Genomic DNA, 14,292 nt, shown 5'->3' with positions numbered 1-14,292 from the left:
TAAAATTTGATACATTCGTTGAATCAAATTATAAAACTAACATATTCGTTCGTTAAACATCACATTAAGAATTATTTTTTTAGTGGTTGTTATCGTAAAAATAAAGACAAAAATCAAAGAAAATTGGTCCCTAACACTAATTAAAATAAGGATTTAAAATAATTAACAAAATTCGTTATGTGGTTATTATTTTTGTTAATTGTCGTACAGTTTTAAATAATTCTATTTTAACATTGTAATTAAAGTTTTGTAAAAATGCATGCAACGCAAAGCAAGTACTATCTTTTATTATTTGTTAATTTATTTTATTAAATTAATGTATACTTTTATGTTAAAATAGTTAATATAATATAATATTCATAAATAAACTAAGATATGTTTTAAATGAAACTTTCGTCTGCTGCTTTATACTTAATAAAATAAAAGGTAAAAACCTAAAAAGTTCAATCTTAATATTACGCTTCAAGATTTTAAAAATCTAAATATTATGTCCAAATTCGAGATCCATTTTAAGAGCCTAAACCAATAAAATTTAATTTTAACTTTGCCACATAATTTATATTTTCTCACTAAAAGACTGATCATTCCAAAGCCAAGCAAAGAGCAACAGTTGATCAACATGTTGCCAGAACTTTGTTTTATTAATGTTGTTGCTCCTAGGGCGAGAATATTTTAACATGCGTCATCAACTATGTTGCTAAAATGAAATACATATTTAAAAAAAAAACATAGTCTGGCAAATAACAAACAGTAAATCAATTTGGAATTATTATCAATTTAAGGAGAAACATCCTATTCACATCGCTTTTCTACAATTTTACGTAAAACCTTATAAACATTTTAAGAATCAAGAGTTTAAGTAGATATATAAGTTATTTAAGATTATGTTAAATTATTTTTCATAAAAAATTACTTTGCTTACAGATGGTTGAATTTCAACGTTTATCTCTTAGAAATAAAGTCGAAAATCAATAACCCGTAAGGAAAACTACGACTGCGGGGTATTTAACTTCCATTATAAATATCAAAACTCTAACACTTAAGTATATCACCGATTATTTTAACAACGAGAAATACTATTTTTTGTAAAATTAAATGAATATATGTCTTAAAATGTTTCATTGTACAATGAAGCCAAACTGTTTAAGTATTTCATAGCCTCAAATAAGCCAATAGAGCATTAATATTCGCTACTAACGTAAAGCGATTATGAGGTCAATATATCATTACAACCAAGCCAATTTTTGTGTCTCTTTCATTTGGAATCAAACATTATAATAATGTGTGTTAATAATGTACAAGACACATTTTCTAAGCTTTTCTAGATGTTTGTCCTTCTGTTCCATGATTTATTTCCTTCAGCAATCCTAAACCTTCCATGTCTTGTGCCATTTTCCAGAAAGAAGCTTAATCTAAATCTCCCGGATGGTGTAACAACGTCTTATCAATCAGAGCGTCATTAATATCAGTTATATGTACACTTTTCTCATTTTTCTTGAGTGTATCACAGTTTTTGTCGAAGTCTTGTTCCAAATCATTGATTGAGCTGACTGAGTTGGGATCGCTTAGGCTTAGACTGGAGTCTGCGTCTTCGCCGTAACAACGTCTCTTGTGGTCGGAGGGAAAATTGTGGTAAGAGTGTTCGACGCGGACTGCTTGCATTGTATTACTGTAATTGAAAAATTTAATAAATTAATCGCTAAATGTGTTGCTAAGCGTATAACTCGCTACCAATTCGGCTAACTTATTTTGTTAACACGAGACAATACGATAAAGGGGCAATAGGGTAGAATAATATCTACGGCAGCAGCTAGTTTGTAATAAAAATAAAATAGGTTTTGCTCTTGAAAAACTTTATAACTGACCAAATACGCGAGAAGTTAATGTGATTAAATTTGAAGGTAGTATGTATTCTTAATTTAACTAAATTTAAATTCGAAATTAAATAGTCTAGATTTAACAATAATTACTCTCCTTACCTAGTCTTCCTCAGTACCGGTCGTCCCAACTCCACTTGCATCTCTAACGAGTAAAGTTTCGCGAGCGACTCTAGCTTTTCCCTCTCCTCTGGGTCTTGCAGGCTCGGCAATTTTAGCTCAGTCTGACAAGAATCCTGCAAAAATCTAGACAATTGCTCATTTGCCGCACTAAGTATTAAGAAGCCCGGCCTTTCTTCCCGTATTCGTCTACACCCAGCTCGAATCTCTCTAACTTCTGTAACGGCATTATTTCCCATCGAATGTTCGCTAAAATAATGATCGCTTTGCGGCGACTTCTCGCTCAAATTGAGATCACTCGACGACGTTTTCTGAAGTGAGAAATTCGTTCGCGGTGTCGACACAAACTCTTCCTTGCCCTCTTTCTTCTCTTGAAACGCTTGAAATGACCGAAAAAACGTTTGGTCCGTATTTGTGGCTGATGGCCCGGCGTTTTTTAGATCACTAAAAGTTGTGAAGGAAGAATGGGGTAAAACATCTTTTGGGTCTCTAGAGTCTTCGTCATCGACGTCGACGATGGTTTTAGAATCGGACATCATTGCGTCATCGTCGTTTCCCGAGTCTACTTTTGCGCGTTTTTTCTTAAACCTGCTCTTGGAACCCGCCCAGAAGTTTTTTGTCTGTCCGCACTCTTTCTTTAGCCTCTTGGGAGGAGGCATGTTACTTATAGATTTTGTGAAGTTATTGTTGACTGATTTGGAAGATTTAAATGTGAGGCTCTTGTTGAAAACCTTTAGTTCTTCGATCCCTGGCCAGTCTGTAAGTTCATCGTCACCTTCCCCGTCACTACCGTTATGCCCACCTGCATCCGAATCACTGCTGCTGAGTGAACTACTTTCGTCTCCACAATCCATCCCCCCAGTATTATCATCGAAATTCAAAGGATTTCGTAGTGGAGTCTGTGGGTGTGTTTTATTTAGTACTTTGATTTTCCTATTGTATTTCCCATCGCTACTACTGCACGACGGACTGAAGAATGGTGGCAAATCAGTGGTTATTTTATAACCAGTGATTTTGGATAAAGTAGGAGTGCCATTTTTAGAGTTTTTGTACACAAAGTTGAAACTAGAACTGCCCGGCAGCGATGGAGTATTTGTAAAGTTTGCAGGTTTGGCTTCGTCTGGATTTTGCGATTTCAGAATGATCTTCCCAGGCTGCAATAGAGACTCTTTTCGTTTTTTCTCACTGTCATGTTTTCTGGATTTAAAATCGTTTTTGAAAAACACAGACTTCGAAGAGCAGCCCCCACTGAACGACCGTTCTCTCATTTCGCAAGGTTCGCCTTTATCCCGATGTGACCATTTTCTTTTACCGCAGAAGGCATTTCTGTAAAAAATATAGTCTAATATAGTCTTATATTAAGAGAAAATATCACAACTACTTGTTAGAATTTTGTGGTTGTATTGTAAAAGTTCATAATAGTAAATATTCACAATAGAAATGAAAAACTGACCTTTCTTGCTTATGTTTTGAAACATGTATAAGAGGTGATAGCCGCGGTGCTTGAAGTGTTATTGTAGCCGGCAAGGCATTTGGCTGAAAAGAAACATTTATAAAATTCAAAAATTATCACAATAAACAGCTAAAATTTATTGTTGTCTTGATTAAAAATGAGGATGGAACAAAATTTTTCTTTTTTTAACAATTTCAATTCAATTAATGACTATATTATTATTTTCTCTGAGAAAAAATATTATCAAGATACACTTTGTCTACAAAGAAGTACTATTACTTTATGAATTTAGGGTGTTAGACTTACTCCTAATACTATAATAGCTTATATTTCATTCAAAAACATACTTCCGTACTGACGCTCAATATTTCAATCGGCGGCGAGTGTTTCCCATCAGAATAGTCCACTGGCATCTTCTTAAACCTCCGTTTCCTTCTTGTATTCGCTGGTCTAGTGGGTGAGAAGTTTTCATTGAACGAGTCAGATTCAAAATTGCCGATTTGACAGTAATGCCGAGACTTGATTGCTGATGTGTGGATGTTGACATGAGGGTCATCGGAGTCAGATAGTGGTTGCGTGATAAGAGGCGCTTGTGGGGGGCTGCTGGAGCTGCCATCGTCAACCAGGCTCACTGTCACTGCGGCAGCTGTTATATACAAAATTGTTAAGACAGTTTTCGCAAAACTAGCGATTGTGTTTCTAGGTTTCTTATTAGTAATGTTTTAACTGCTGCTTAAATTATGAAATTACTTTTGCTTTCACTTCATCCAATCTTCAAAATTTTAATATCCATAGTGAAAATAAATAAGCAACATAATTTAATAATTACAAAGGCATCTAGATGTAACTAGAGACTATTCTAAACAATTTCTACAGAATAAGACTTATGTGAAGTTAGCCATTTATGAAACTTAATTTGCATTTATAACTTAAGACAAACATTCATTACAATTTTTAAAGTGGTCATTTCATCATTAATAGAAACAAATATACCTTTTACTTTCTATACTTATAACTGACTGTCAGTAAGATATTAGAAAAACCATCAATTACAATGTGTGTGTACATAATACTACACATACATTATTAAGTCCCAAGCACTTAAAAATAAGCTTAGAGAACCTTAGTCCTTCAAGCATACTATTTATTATCTAAGTGATCTGCCCATAAATTAAAATTAATAAGTATATGGGTATATTTTTATTGGGTCTCTAAAAATTTTGCTATCTGAAAAGGTAGGTTTTATACATTGACCTATAAAGCTACTTTCGAAACATTCCTTCTACTAAGAAGAAAGACAAATACTGAATAGATTTATGCTTACAAATGTATAATACAAGCACAATTATTATGCAAAATAGGCCAAGGTGACAGTCACGTTTGATTAGTGATAATAATAACAACAAAACTAACGCAGATTCCCCGCAGACCTGGTGCGTCTCCGGAGCCCTAGCTTCCTACGCTCCTGCCTGCCGCAGTTACTTTCCTCCAGCGCGAGGTTTAAGTCATGAGATAGACGTTCCATGTTCATATATTCAAGACCAAAATATCATGATCACGCGTATTGCGCGTCGACATCTAGAACATACGACGCCGGTGCTACTTTGTTTACACCTTGCGTAAAATTAATATAAGATTTGTAATACGATGTTGTAATCGAATTTTCACATTTACATAAAAGAAAGTTTGGCGAATGCACTTTCAAAAGACTAAAATCTACGAATATTTAACACTCATAGAAGGAAATGTTTATTATTATACGCGTAGCGCAGTTGCGTTTTTATTAACTTTATTACATTATTTCACTGATTTTATTAGAATTGAACAAACATCTATTCACATAAACATAAAAAAACAATATTTAGAATTTAGATCAAAGAGAAAGATTTTATAATTTATAGATATTTACAAAAAAAATATTCTGTATACATAATTGAGAATACAGATAACTTAAATTTATATTAATCTGTCATTTTTATGAATTATTGTTGAGTGTTGCAAGTATTGCAATTACTCAAGTAACATTTTGACTGTACGATTCTGTGGTACAATTTCTAGTACAAATTTACATTTTACGACAAATTTAGTTTATTGAACTCGGACTAATTAACAAGTCTGTTAATTGCTCCGAGATAATGAAGTACGATCATTCATCACGTCTTGTTTAATTATTCTAGTGATAAATATTAAAATAGTGTTCACATAATGATTTATGTACGATAAATCTAGAAATAATGATTGAAATATAAAAAATAGTCTAATCGTTTTGAAAACTTGTGCCCTATATCAATTAAACTAATAACAAAAACAAATATTTAGTATTTAGTTTTAATTACGATTATAACGCTATAGCGCTTGCTGCATTATTAGGAAAAAAAGAAATTAGGAAAAAATTATAATTTTTTTAAATACTCTAGGCCGCGTTTCCATCTGCAAGTAAACTTCTGCAAGAACTGTCATGTAAACATGACTGCATCTACTCGCGAGTCGCGACAGATCTCGCAGCTTATCGGTCTACTTCCGTATACCTCGCAGCAAGCTGCAAGTATCGCCCGCACGGCTTTTGGTTTTTGTTTATTTGAAAATAATGAGTCGTGACATGCTCTTGTAAAGAATGAAGAAACTATAAACTTATAAAGTCAATAGGATTATATTATGAGATCTTAAGATGGAATAAAGTGATTATTTTTTGAAAATGAAATGAAATGAAAATTTATTTGTTGAATTGTGGTTACAAAGTTTATAAAATAAATTTCATGTCCGCACAATTCACCAACAAATTGGCATACAATATGTTTATATATTATGCCTTATATTATGCTTATTTAATTTTATGATTTAACTAATTTACGTAAGTTATTATTTAAAGTTAAACAAAATATTATTTACATTAGTTCATTAGATCATTTTACATATAAATAGTACACATTATAAATTATAGTATACGATTTATTTCACAAAATAGAATAGAAAAATTGTGACAGTAAAATTCCTATCCCGACACTCGCAAGATCTGGCGTGACCTCCGCGATAAGTTGCGATAGTATGATCCGCGAGCTTCTCGCATGACATTTATTGCAGCAATAAATTGCAGGACATGTAAACGATATTGCAAGTACTTATCTCATGCAAGAGTGCAAGACTGAAGACTTCCGCGAGTTTACTTGCAGGTGGATACACGGCCTTTGTTATTCTGTAATCTATGAACAGAGTTTAACCACAGAGTTTAAACTTTAATTTCCATAGACAAATTGTTCATTATTGACTATTGTCAACACGAATAACAGTTGAATGTCAAATTGTGCGCCAATTTTGTGTTTTGCTAATAATAATGGTGTTATAAAATATCAGAAAGAGGGTCTAAATACGTAGACAAGGTAGGTTTCTAAGAATAAATTATCTTTGTGATCATATTTTAATACTATTCTTGGCTTTTCCACATTCAATTTTGGCTTCCAAACTTGAAGATAAAACTGACGCTTAGGTTTATAAAGAAGTTTTGATTACTATTTACGCGGGAATTATTTTATACTTCGCTTGTATCGAATGTTCTTTAATATTTACGTCTTTATATCTTATTCCTAGTACACTAATCATAGGATCTACAGATTAACTTCCGAAGATTCGAAAACAACTATTTGTACGGCTCTCTAAAAAAAAGTAGGCATAGCGTGAAGTAAGTGACTATGAACGCCGTATTTTAACCCAAATTCACAAGTTTATGGATAGTTAATAGGTAGGTTGTGCGATATTTAAAGTAAATAACTTATAAATTGATATAATTATGATCCTAAGCAATTAATTTATTTGTAACGTATGTAGGTACTTAGTGTAACAGATTTTTTAATCTAATTTCTATCTGTGTTCTGTATTATATTATGTATTGTTGAGTAGCTGATAACTGATTCATGTAATAACAAGGTTTATCTTGTTTATGAACTGGAGGAACAATTTTTAAAGAACTACCCTCTATTGTACAATAAAGCATTGTCATCTCAGTATTAAAAAAATTGCATTTACATTACATTACATTGCATTGCCCTCAATACAAGAGTTTACTGAATAGACTTGTATTTAAGTCATTTAAAGAATAAGAATCATTTGATTCATTCATTATCTATGCATACAACAGCTTACTGTGGTTGCCTAAGTAAGGGTCCAAAACCTAAAGGTTTAGTTTCAATAACATTGACACCAAATATGAATTTGGTGTCAATGTTGCAAATAAATAGTGTAAACTGTAAACCAATGTTTTTGAATTTATTAAATTTATGCTTGGAGCAAAATCATATGCAAATATCATTGGATTATATTTTAAACATTAGAGGATAACAATGAAATAGATTTAAAGATGACTTCAATTTCAAGTACAAGAAGATGGTGTTTCAAACAGTTCAGTCATTCTCAATATTATTGAGACAAACTTACAGCAATTTATTTTCATATAAGTATAATTATATCTTTATTTGTATCAATCAATTGTTGTTTAGTGTAGTCCAGGGAGGTTAAAAGGGTTCACCCTTTAACAATAATGGATGAAAGAAAACATGAAGTTAACCAGGTCATCTAATAGGGACCCTATTACTGAGACTTCGTTGTCTGTGTTTTATTTAATTCGTATGTATATACAAATATAATAAATTAATAATGAATTAGTTCTTTCAATTTCATTACGTAAATCAAGTAACAATTCATTAGCTTCTATATGCCCAGATCTAAAAAATTCTTGTAAAAATTAAAAATATATCTAATATAGCTACCAGAAAAAGACCACACCTGTTCGAGTCCCTGAAATGTTGATTTCCCAATACGTTCTTTGGAAAATGACTTTATTTACTTTCGTTTCTTAGCATCAGATAACATATTTATTTAACTCTTGGCTGCCCTGGCAGTCATTCGATGAATTGCCCCCTTTTTGTGTTGCTCTTCATATGAATGTTCCTTGTGCCTTAATAAAATCGTTATTTAGGTATTCATTTTTATTATATTATTTACTAGCTGCGCTTCGCGGTTTCACCCGCGTGGCTTCGCTTCTGTTGGTCTTAGCGTGATGATATATAGCCTATAGCCTTCCTCGATAAATGGGCTATCAAACACAAAAATAATTTTTCAAATCGGACCTTGAGATTAGCGCATTCAAACAAACAAACAAATAAATGAACTCTTCAGCTTTATAATATTAGTATAGATTTATTTATTTATTTATTTATATATTGTATGTATTTCTCACAAAGACCACAATGGAGGGGGCAATCCCCGACGCACCTCGCCGCACCCGCGCCGCGCTAGCCGAAATCCCCGCACGACTAGATCGCCTACGAGTAACCCCTCTGCGGACGCTAACTAACACTAGGGAGGTATCTCCCTCACTGCCCTCTGGGTATTTGAGCCCAGCCCCATCACCTGATGAACAGTTGATACAGCAGAGAGGTGGGTAGTTTTAGAATATTATTTATTTAACAATTTAATGTATGACACCAAATGTATGATAAAGGGTAAACCCTTTATCACAAGTATATGATAAAGGCATGGAGGTATAAAAAAAGACGGGCGCCGTATTACGAACAAACAACGTGAAGCCACCATAGTAAGCTAGCGATCGTGTTAAGACAATAAACACGCACACACTCTCACCATAGTAAGCTAGTCGGCCGCCATTACGTCGTGAACTACCGACTGATTAACTGCGTCACTGTTTCACAAAAAATATTTAAAATGCCGTCTTGCGTTGTTAAATGGTGTCGCAACAGTACAATTTTAAATAACAATACACAAGGGATTACATTCCACAGGGAAGCAAGTTATTTCTTTTATGTTTTAATGACAAAATTATTACGGCAAAATTTATAGAAAAAAATACAGCCGCCATTGTCATCAGGACAGCTGTTGCCATGGCAACATGGCACACACACATGGATGTTTCGCCGCCATTACTAGGCTTCACTCAATGTTTAGGCGATATACCGTCCGTCTTTTTTTATACGTCCATGGATAAAGGGTAAAAATTAATACAGTGCATAATGATTTTATAATTTAAAAAGAAAATTTATTTGTGTACCACTTATTTTTTTCGTTTAAACCAATCTATTTGTTGTACAATCACAAAAAGAATTTTCGATAATTATTTCAATATTTAAATGGGAAAAAGTTGTTTCTGTTTACTATTTGCGCGTTATTTGACTATAATTGTTAATTAAAATAAGGATGTCATAAATATTTCGCAATAAAGAAAATAATTATGCATTTGGTAATTGTACTGTTTGTATGTAGTTATTATAATAGTACAGGTTCAGTTAATTGTTTGTAAATTAAGGTGAAATCAAGCATTGCAAGAGAAGGTCGCGTTCGTGAAAAATAAGTGCGATATTTCCACACATTTATTGTAATATATTCTACATACATGAGGAGAAAGTAACTATAAATAATCAATACATATAATAAAATTCTAGAAAAGTGGTGTCTGTACAATGAAAAAATGTAAAAAAAAATTAGCAGGGGTTATTACTAAATCGATCCCAAACCCAAAACTATTGTTAAAAAAAATTTTGTCTGTTTGTCTGTTTGTCGGTTTGTCTGTTTGTCTGTTTGTCTGTATGTTTGAACACGCTAATCTCAGAAACGGCTTATCCGATTTAGATGCGGTTTTCACTAATATATTGTGGTAAGCTTCATTTAACATTTAGTGTTTATTTCATGTCAATCGGTTCATAAATAAAAAAGTTATGACCATTTAAGTAATCACAGCGAACATTTGCTAAGGCATTCTATACATGAATTACTTTATTACGTAAATTATACGCTAAAGTTATTCCTTGACATGTCCAGATGATCATATCGAAAGTCCCCAAGCGTGGGGGGGGGTGGTTATGCTGAGGGGGTAGTAGGGGGGGTCAAAGGACCTTTATTTAGATTTTTGCTCATAAGTCTAAAACCTGCACAAATAGCATTATGGTTACTTCTAGGTAAATTTTCTATATAAAAGGTCTTTGAAATTATGTCGTAGGTATTATATTTTTTAATTTTTAACCCCCGACGCAAAAAGAGGGGTGTTATGACCGCTATGTGTGTATTGCGTGTCTGTCTGTGCCACCGTAGCTCGCTAACGGGTAATACGAATTAGATGCGGTTTTTTTGTTACATTAGTTGTTTATTATATTATATAGGGGTGAAAAAAACGCATGTTAGTTGTTAATGTAGGTTGTTAATGTAGGTTATACCCAAGTGATATATCAAATGAAAATAGACAACATGTCAGAAACAATTAGTCAAATTTTATCAAAATCGGTTCATCCATTTATTTGATATAGGGGTAAAAGTGGGAATAAATAAATGAATTTTATCAAATATACTCAAGTGACGTATCTAATGAAAGACATGACGTGTAAAGTACAATAAGACATATTAAAAATTGGTTCATCCATTTATTGGATAAAAGTGGCAATAAAAGTTGTCAAATATACCTAAGTGGCATATCAAATGAAAGGGCATGACCTGACGTGAGAAGTATAATGAGGCATTGGTATTTAATCAAAATCGGTTCATCCATTTATTATATAGAGGGGTAAAAGTGGGAATGAAAAAAACGAATGTTGTCTGTTATACCCAAGTGATATATCAAATGAAAAAGGACGACCTGTCAGAAACAACAAGTCAAATTATATCAAAATTGGTTCATCAATTTATTTGATATAGGGGTTAAAGTGGGAATAAATAAATAAATTTTATCAAATATACTCAAGTGACGTATCCAATGAAAGACATGACGTGTAAAGTACAATAAGACATAATATTTTATCAAAATTGGTTCATCCATTTATTGGATATAATATGTAGGTATAAAAGTGGGAATAAAAGTTGTCGAATATACCCAAGTGGCATATCAAATGAAAGGGCATGACCTGACGTGAGAAGTATAATGAGGCATATTTAATCAAAATCGGTTCATCCAATAATTATATGTAGGGCAAAAGTGGGAATGAGAAAAACGAATGCTGTCTGTTATACCCAAGTGATATATCAAATGAAAAAAGACGACCTGTCAGAAACAATTAAGTAGTCCAATGTTATCAAAATCGGTTCATCCATTTATTTGATATAGGGGTAAAAGTGGGAATAAATAAATAAATTTTATCAAATATACTCAAGTGACTTATCTAATGAAAGACATGACGTGTAAAGTACAATATTTTATCAAAATTGGTTCATCCATTTATTGGATATAGGTATAAAAGTGGGAATAAAAGTTGTCAAATAATATACCCAAGTGGCATATCAAATGAAAGGGCATGACAAATGGAGTACCAAACGAAAGGATATGACATGTACATAATATATAGGTATGATTAGACATGGTTTAGAATTTAGATCAAAATCGGTTCTGCCATTTACTAGGGGTGAAAGGGAAAAGTTGAAAGTCTGTGAAAGTAGAAGGAATATGGGAGCGGGAGAATAACCACATCCTGGAAATTTTGAACTCTTCTGTACCTAAGTTTTATAGCTCAGTTTAGTAATAAATTTTACTAACAGTTCTTTTGTGTTATTATTTATTTTATTTCTTAACTTTATAATAATGTGTAAGTACTTATAATTTAGTTGTATATGATAGTACGTGTTTCAAGACGTGTTTACTCAATAATTGTGTGTTAAGTAGTAACTACTATGCAGTCACTATTCCACGCGGACGAAGTCGCGGGCACAGCTAGTATTACATAAATGAAGTACTTCAAGTCCTCAGCAAAACTAGAACACTTTATTAATAACAATTGAACAAGTATTTTTCAATTTACAGTGTATATTATTTTTTAAATACTGTTTCACCAAATATTAGTACATATCAGCCATGAATACTTGTTATCTTGTAAGTTTTATTGTTCTGAACTTGTATTTTAAATTAATGGTAATTAATATAGTACCTACCCGTATATATTATAACGTAAAATTTACTTATATTTACAGGAAGAAAGCGTGTTCCAACGAATTGGTCGCCAGACATCGACTTAAAACGTAATTCCACTTTCCATTCTTTAATACGCACACCCCCGAAGAATACGCCCTCTCGCCATTCACCTCCCAAACTTGGTGTGACCTTAAGATCCACCCCCAGAAAACGTCTCTTACTCGGAGATGTCGAACGCGTCCCCCTTACCCCAGAAAAGATCGACTTCAGCGACATTAGTACTCCACAAAAGTTCAAAATCAACAGCCCAGTAAAAGCCTCGCCACCCATAAAGCGATGCAGACTAGAAAAATCCTTCGACGCCGAATACAAAGGGCCGATAGACACAGCTCTAAAGGGCCTCAGTCCTATCCAGCTGATCAACATGATAAAGAAAATCACCTACAAGCACCCAGAAATCGAAGACGACATTCGCAAAGATATGCCAGTGCCTGATATGGCACCTTTGGAAGAGAGACTCAACTATTTGAAGTCGAACATATTCAAGAGTCTCCCTACATCCAGACTGACATCGAAGACGGATTCGCCGGCATATTCGAGGGTCTCGACACATTTGGCCGCGTTTAAAAAGTGTTTGGTCGATCAAGGGAAGGTGTTGGTTGAATCTCAGCATTGGGAATCGGTCTTGGAATACGTGTTTCTAGCGTGGAGTTACGTGCGGGCTACTCCTGTATGGGACAACCAGCCTCACAATGCTCATAGAAAGCAATGCTTCAAAGCATTGACCAATTTTTGTATGACTGCCCTGAAAAAGGGTGATTTTACTAAGGATTTCTTGATCGACGTGCAGGATAAACTTGAAACGATGGAGGCGGACAGCGAAGACATTAAATCGAACATAAAACTTGTTCAAGGAATGTTGCTAGATCCTATAGAATAGGTAATATTAGTTAGATACATTACTTGTGCATAACTTCTTTTCTATGCATATTTTTTATACAAAAAATTTAAATCAGAAATAGTAGCATAAAATAATGTTAAGTCGGAAAGGATTTACATTTTACGAGATACCCCATGTACTTTTTTTAAATTAAATAAACAATAATAATTTTTAAATGCGTATCTATCGATGATTTTAGTGAGATGTATACTGAACACCACTTAAATTCATTTATTTTAGAATCGGCGAAAATTTTTTTGCTTTTTTTAATGTTAAAATATTTGTACCTTTTAGTTAATTGATTTTTAGTAATGCTTTTCTTGTATTGCTGTGTCAATATTTTTAAGTGATTTAGATGATTATAGGTGTACCTCATCTTTTATTTTTTAAATATTGTTTTCTACAACAATTTAGATTATATCTGCAGGATTAACTTTGTGCCAAATGTTAATTATTTTATCTTCAAATTAGTAATACAGGTATACACCAAGACTGCATTTAAAAATATTTATCATGTATTTTAAAATAATATATTAAAATTAAAAAAGAGCACAAGCTCCTAGACTATAAGGAGCAGTGAAATAATAATTTAGCCGAAGATAAAATTTTCATATCTGCCTTACTATAAATGTGCCTTGTAACGTTAATTTTTAATGACCAAATATCAATGATATTACGTAATGTATAGCAATTAAGTATATCGTGGTTTTAAATAAATTGTGTTTTCATTATTTAATTGTTTTAATTAATTTGTAGATTGCCAATGAAGAAACGTCGAATTAAAGTTGTGGAATTTATTAAATACTATCAAAATTATTATTGGCTTAATTTTTAAGTCAAAGGAGTACTAATTTTGTTATTTCTTTTTTTATTTCAAAGCTGGATGCGGCGACCGGCCACGGGCTCGAATCCCGCCACATGATCAATTTTTTCAATCTTTAAAATTTTATTATAAATATAAAAGCATTTAACGTTATGAAACTAAATACCAAATAGAATTATATTT

At 32.7% G+C, this 14,292-nt stretch overlaps 2 protein-coding genes across 3 annotated transcripts; one reads left to right on the top strand and one right to left on the bottom strand.

The window, feature by feature from the left end:
* Positions 1-733: 733 nt before the first annotated feature.
* Positions 734-5,337, bottom strand: LOC149907202 (uncharacterized). Of its 2 annotated transcripts, none has more exons than XM_090103580.1 (5): positions 4,864-5,337; positions 3,798-4,096; positions 3,451-3,533; positions 1,980-3,323; positions 734-1,669 (listed from the first exon to the last, which is right to left on the bottom strand). In XM_090103580.1, exons 1-5 carry the CDS (start codon positions 4,979-4,981, stop codon positions 1,408-1,410), a joined length of 2,106 nt encoding a protein of 701 aa, XP_089959706.1. In that variant the 5' UTR covers positions 4,982-5,337; the 3' UTR covers positions 734-1,407. The 2 variants fall into 2 exon arrangements, with proteins under 2 accessions (XP_089959706.1, XP_089959707.1); XM_090103581.1 differs by having other exon boundaries at positions 4,881-5,337.
* Positions 5,338-6,703: 1,366 nt separating this feature from the next.
* LOC149907201 (uncharacterized) lies at positions 6,704-14,017 on the top strand. The gene is made up of 3 exons (XM_090103578.1): positions 6,704-6,827; positions 8,685-8,880; positions 12,406-14,017. Exons 2-3 carry the CDS (start codon positions 8,691-8,693, stop codon positions 13,284-13,286), a joined length of 1,071 nt encoding a protein of 356 aa, XP_089959704.1. The 5' UTR covers positions 6,704-6,827; positions 8,685-8,690; the 3' UTR covers positions 13,287-14,017.
* The last annotated feature ends 275 nt before the right edge of the window (positions 14,018-14,292 follow it).

This window comes from Colias eurytheme, chromosome 7 (assembly GCF_061535395.1).
Source record: "Colias eurytheme isolate Ceu_HAF_F1 chromosome 7, ilColEury1 Martin Lab GWU primary, whole genome shotgun sequence".
Taxonomy (NCBI): domain Eukaryota; kingdom Metazoa; phylum Arthropoda; class Insecta; order Lepidoptera; family Pieridae; genus Colias; species Colias eurytheme.
The sequence above is the reverse complement of the archived record's forward strand: the minus strand, read 5'-3'. Positions and strand labels throughout refer to the sequence as shown.

What these genes read in the sequence shown, in the direction of transcription:
- LOC149907201 (XM_090103578.1), top strand. Translation starts at nt 8,691, where the DNA reads ATGGAGGGGGCAATCCCCGACGCACCTCGCCGCACCCGCGCCGCGCTA. An exon ending in ACAGTTGATACAGCAGAGAG is followed by an intron (nt 8,881 to 12,405) that starts GTGGGTAGTTTT and finishes TTATATTTACAG; the next exon opens with GAAGAAAGCGTGTTCCAACG.
- LOC149907202 (XM_090103580.1), bottom strand. Translation starts at nt 4,981, where the DNA reads ATGAACATGGAACGTCTATCTCATGACTTAAACCTCGCGCTGGAGGAA. An exon ending in TATTGAGCGTCAGTACGGAA is followed by an intron (nt 3,534 to 3,797) that starts GTATGTTTTTGA and finishes GTTTCTTTTCAG; the next exon opens with CCAAATGCCTTGCCGGCTAC. An exon ending in TCAAAACATAAGCAAGAAAG is followed by an intron (nt 3,324 to 3,450) that starts GTCAGTTTTTCA and finishes TATTTTTTACAG; the next exon opens with AAATGCCTTCTGCGGTAAAA.